This window comes from Phalaenopsis equestris, unplaced genomic scaffold, assembly GCF_001263595.1.
Source record: "Phalaenopsis equestris unplaced genomic scaffold, ASM126359v1 Scaffold000511, whole genome shotgun sequence".
NCBI classification, from domain to species: domain Eukaryota; kingdom Viridiplantae; phylum Streptophyta; class Magnoliopsida; order Asparagales; family Orchidaceae; genus Phalaenopsis; species Phalaenopsis equestris.
Genome location: NW_018164951.1, coordinates 70,394 through 75,586, shown reverse-complemented (window position 1 = coordinate 75,586; position 5,193 = coordinate 70,394). Strand labels below are relative to the sequence as shown.

Genomic DNA, 5,193 nt, shown 5'->3' with positions numbered 1-5,193 from the left:
GGGAAAGAGAGAGCAGTGATTTAATATTTTAGTGCATTCAAAATCGGAAAGCTAGAAAGGTAAGGATTTACTTCTACTCTATTTGATTTAATATTTATAGTAGTTTATTTAAACTAAAAAATATGTGATTGTGTTTGAATTATTCTATCAGTTATTATATTTCTGTTTTCTTTTTTTTTCTTTAAGGTGTTATGGTTTTTTTAATTATTTATGAATAATGTATGATTTGTTGCGCTGCATTTTTTTTTTATTTTTGAAAAATATATAAAGCATATGTTGTTACACTCTAATTTCTTGATACAACAAGATGATGATTCCTCATAAACCTTTTAGCTGATAAGTATTATTTATTTCTATATTTGAAAAATCAATTTTTTTTAGAAAACAATTAAGATAAATATATTTAATTAGAAATTCTTTCATAGTAATGAGACTAAATAAGTTTTCTATATTTTTGGAAATTGATCATTTTAGTAATGAGACTAAATAAGTTTTCTATATTTTTGGAAAATATAGAAATATATTTTAATTATCACAATAAAATATATTTTAATTTTATTAAAACCATCCAAAATCATAAAAAATTAAAGGAAAAAAATAAAAGAAAAAATAGAAATGATACCGTTGCACCCAGCCGAATTTCAGTTAAATAGTTCTAAGAAAATGAGACATAATAAAAGCGAAATATTTCTATATTTAGATTTTGAAGTGTTCATGTAAGATTTACTTATAAATACCCACATGATGAGGAAATGAACGTAAAATATTCGTTTTGTTCTTTCTCTGCTCTCATCTCCATCTCCTTCCTATTTCTATATAAAAAAAGAAGGAAGAAAGTTGAAGCAGGAGGTATATTATTGATTATTCTGATAGCTGGAGTTTGTTGGGAGCATGGATCATCAACGGAAGTGGAAGAAAACAGAGCAGAAATGGCTGCCAAAGAACGAGGGATTCATGACAACGCCCGATCGCCGGTCAGCTTCTCCTGGTAATATATTTTTTTTCCTAAGATAAAAATCTCATTTTTAATGAAGGTTATTCTGTTGTTCTTTTAGGGTTCATAGTTTGTTTGTGTCAGCATTGCTTTTTATTTGTTTTCTGTTGTGTTGATTGAGTATCAATGATGAAGGAATCATTGTTAGTTTTTTAGTTTTTGACTTAAATTTGAGGTTTTTGTGTAAAAAAATTTGTGATTTTGGTGAGTGGTTGGAAGAAGATGCAGAAGTACTCTTACTACTTCTGTGGTTATTTTTTACTTTTCTTGTTTTATTGGAAATTCTTTTAGATTTATATATATAACCTATCAATTTTGGTATTTCTATTTATAACATTTTGGTGCTATAATTTCACACGGAAAAGACGCATTTTTCTAAGAAGTTAGTAAAATAAATTTTCTTATGCCTTGATAAAGATTTGAAAGTTATGAATGAAAATATTTAACTTTAGCTATATTTGAGATGTAAATACATAAAAATTATGTGGTATTTACGTAAAAGCCTTTTCTTTTCTTTGGTCCTATTTTTGGTTATTATTTTTGGATGGTAAAGATACTTAGAAATCTTTAAAACAACATTTTTATTTGATTAAATTTGATGTTTAGTAAGAATAAAAATAATAAAGAGTTGTATATAATTAAAGAAGAATATTTTACTCAATAGTATATGTTACAACAATAAATGCCAGTCAATGTAAATCCTTATTTTACCTTTTTTATTTTATTCTTATTGTTATTATTATTTTTGTAGATTCATTCCTAAATAGCTTGTATCATGCATGCTTTTACTTAATTTATGAGTTCCTTTCATCAACTTCAAAAACTCATTATGCTGTCCAAGTTTCCGTTCACCCTAATTTGGTGTAACTTTAGACACATTTCTGTATAAAGAACTAGAGAATCATCATTGAATGAAAAATATATTAACTTTCTGACTTTACTCTTTAATGAATTACAGGGCCTTTTTTAAAATCAGTTCCCAACTGGGAGAAGGGATTCTGCAGTCAAATTAAATGGAGAGACTTCTGTAAGAAAAAGAGATGGGTGGATAAACACCCAAGAGTGCTAAATTGGGATGACTCTGCTGCAAAAGAGGCCTTTGACATTGGTAAAGCTCGCTATTGGGCAAAAATTAAGAAACTCTCTTTTGAAATCCCATTGCCAGATCCAGATATGTTTATTCAAGATATTGATTATGATCCTTATATCGACCCTTTGTTGATCGAAGACTTGTATAAAATGCCACCACCTCCTCCAGACCTTAGTTACATTGATGTTATACCAACAGGATGGGATGTTGAAGCTCTGACTAGTAAAGTTCCAGAATTTATTGTTATCAAACCAAATTCAATTAATGACATGGTTGTTAGTTCTGCTTTTGTTCCATCATCTGCAAGATGGGGTGACGAAGAAGATATTACACCTACTGGATGGGGCGATGAGAAAGATATTACGCCTACAGGATGGGGAGATGAGAAAAATATTATGATCATTCTACCACCTACAGAATCAGATGATAATAAAGATAATACAACAATCATTCCATCACTTGCAGGATGGGGAGATGAGGAAAATACTATGATCATTCCAACAGCTACAAGATCGGGCGATGAGGAAGATACTACTACAATCATTGCATCACCTATAGGATGGGGTCGAGGTGGGGAAGATACTGAGATCATTCCACCATCTGCAGGATCACTTGCAGGATTGGGTGATGAGGAAGATACTACTAAATTCATTCCACCACCTCCATGGAGGAGAGATGAGGAAAGTACTATGATCATTCCACCACTTACAAAATCGGGTGATGAGGAAGATAAGAGTACAATCATTCCATCACCTACAGTATGGGGTGATGAGGAAAATTCTAAGATCATTCCACCGCTTACAATATTAGGTGATGGGAAAGATACTACCACAATCATTCCACCACTTACAAGGTCGGTTGATAAGAACGATACTACTACAATCATTCCAACACTTATAGGATGGGGAGATGAGGAAAATACTATGATCATTCCACCACCTGCAAGATCGGGTGATGAGGAAGATACAACTAAAATCATTCCATCACCTACAGGAAGGGGAGACGAGGAAAATACTATGATCAATCCACAACCTACAAGATCAGGTGATGAGGAAGATACTTGTACAATCATTTCACCACCTACAGGATGGGGTGATGAGGAAAATACTAAGATCATTCCACCGCCTACAAGATTGGGTGATGAGAAAGATACTACTACAATCATTCCACCACTTACAGAATCGATTGATAAGAACGATACTGCTACAATAATTCCAACACCTACAACACGAGGAGAAGAGAAAGATACTACTGCAATCATTCCACCACCTACAGTATGGGGAGATGAGAAAGATACTACTAATATCATTTCACCACCTACATGATTAGGTGATGAGGAAGATAATACTACAATCATTCCACCACCTACAGGATGGGTCAATGAGAGAGATATTACGATCATTACACCCCCTACAAAATGGGTTGATGAGAGAGATGCTACGATCGTTCCATCATCTACAAAATGGGGAGATACTACAATCATTTCATCACCTGCAGAATCGGATGATAAGAAAGCTACAATGATCATTCCATCACCAACGGGAACAAGCTTGCAACAAGATATGACACATTACAATAAATTCTCTACTGAAGTAATTAATTCTTGGGAACGATGTGAGTGTGGAAATGGCGGTGCCCCTCTGTTGAAATATAAACTTGTTTTAGTTGTTTAAATAAAGCTTAATTTCTATAAGCTTATTCTAGAATATGTGGTAGGTATGAAATTATTGTGTAGTAGGTGTGGTAGGTGTGGTAGGTGTTGAATTATTGTGTGGTAGGTGTGGAATTATTTGTAACCATTGGATTGTAATTGTGGTGGCACAATCCTAGCCATTAATTTAGGAGGTGCCACTAGTATAAATAGGGGTGGAGTCTTTGAGTTTGTATCAAGCCAAGTAAAGGTGATAAATAAGAGTGAAGCTTCTTCCATAAGTTGTGTTTTTAGCCTTTGTCATTTCCTAAAAGTTTCTTCATTCCAACAAAGTGGTATCATAGCGAGGTTCCATTACAGAGAAATGGCAAACGGTGGCATGGCTTCGTTCCAAGTCCCGATGCTTAAGGAAAGCATCTACGACAACTGGAGTATCAAGATGAAGGCACTCCTTGGAGCGCATGACGTTTGGGAGGTTGTGGAGAAAGGCTACGATGAGCCAAGTGATGAGTCTATTCTATCCACAACACAAAAGGATAGCTTACGAGACTTACGAAAGAGAGATAAGAAGGCTCTCTTCCTCATCTATCAAGCTTTAGATGAAGATGGTTTTGAGAAGATCTCAAGTGCTACTTCGGCCAAACTAGCATGGAAGAAGCTCGAGGTTTCATATAAGGGAGAAGAGAAAGTTAAAAAGGTACGACTTCAAACTTTAAGAAGTCAATTTGATGTTTTGCATATGAAAGAAGGCGAGTTGGTCTCCGATTACTTTTCTAGAGTCATTACCATTTCTAATCAACTAAAAAGAAATGGTGAGAAGTTAGAAGATGTGGCTATCATGGAAAAGATCCTCAGATCGTTAGATTCAAAATAAGTGGAGAATACATCAGATGGATGTAAAATCTGCCTTCTTGAATGGAATACTTGAAGAAAAAGTCTACATTAAGCAGCCACCAGGATATGAAATCAAAGGGCAAGAAGACAAGGTTCTAAAGCTAAAAAAGGCTCTATACGGGCTAAAGCAAGCACCAAGAGCATGGAATAGCCGAATCGACAAGTATCTGCAAGAGAAAGGCTTCATGAAGTGTCCTTATGAGCATGCACTTTACATCAAGAATGAGGATAAAAATGTCTTGATTGTTTGTTTATATGTCGATGACTTGATCTTCACAGGAAACAATCCAAGCATGTTTGAAAAGTTCAAAGAAGCGATGACAAAGGAGTTCGAAATGACAGATATTGGGCTCATGGCATTCTACCTTGGCATTGAAGTCAAGCAAATGGAAGATGGGATCTTCATCTCACAAGAAGGTTATGCAAGGGAGATATTGAAGAAATTCAAGATGGAGAATAGTCAATCTATAAAAACTCCTGTAGAATGTGGAGTCAAGCTATCAAAGTTTGATGAGGGAAAAAGAATTGATCCAACATTTTTCAAGAGTTTGGTTGGAAGTTTGC

General features: G+C 34.2%; 1 protein-coding gene across 1 annotated transcript; it reads left to right on the top strand.

Moving 5' to 3' along the window:
- Nucleotides 1-4,099: 4,099 nt before the first annotated feature.
- Nucleotides 4,100-4,609, top strand: LOC110028387. Its single transcript, XM_020730220.1, has one exon. It carries the CDS (start codon nucleotides 4,100-4,102, stop codon nucleotides 4,607-4,609), a length of 510 nt encoding a protein of 169 aa, XP_020585879.1.
- The last annotated feature ends 584 nt before the right edge of the window (nucleotides 4,610-5,193 follow it).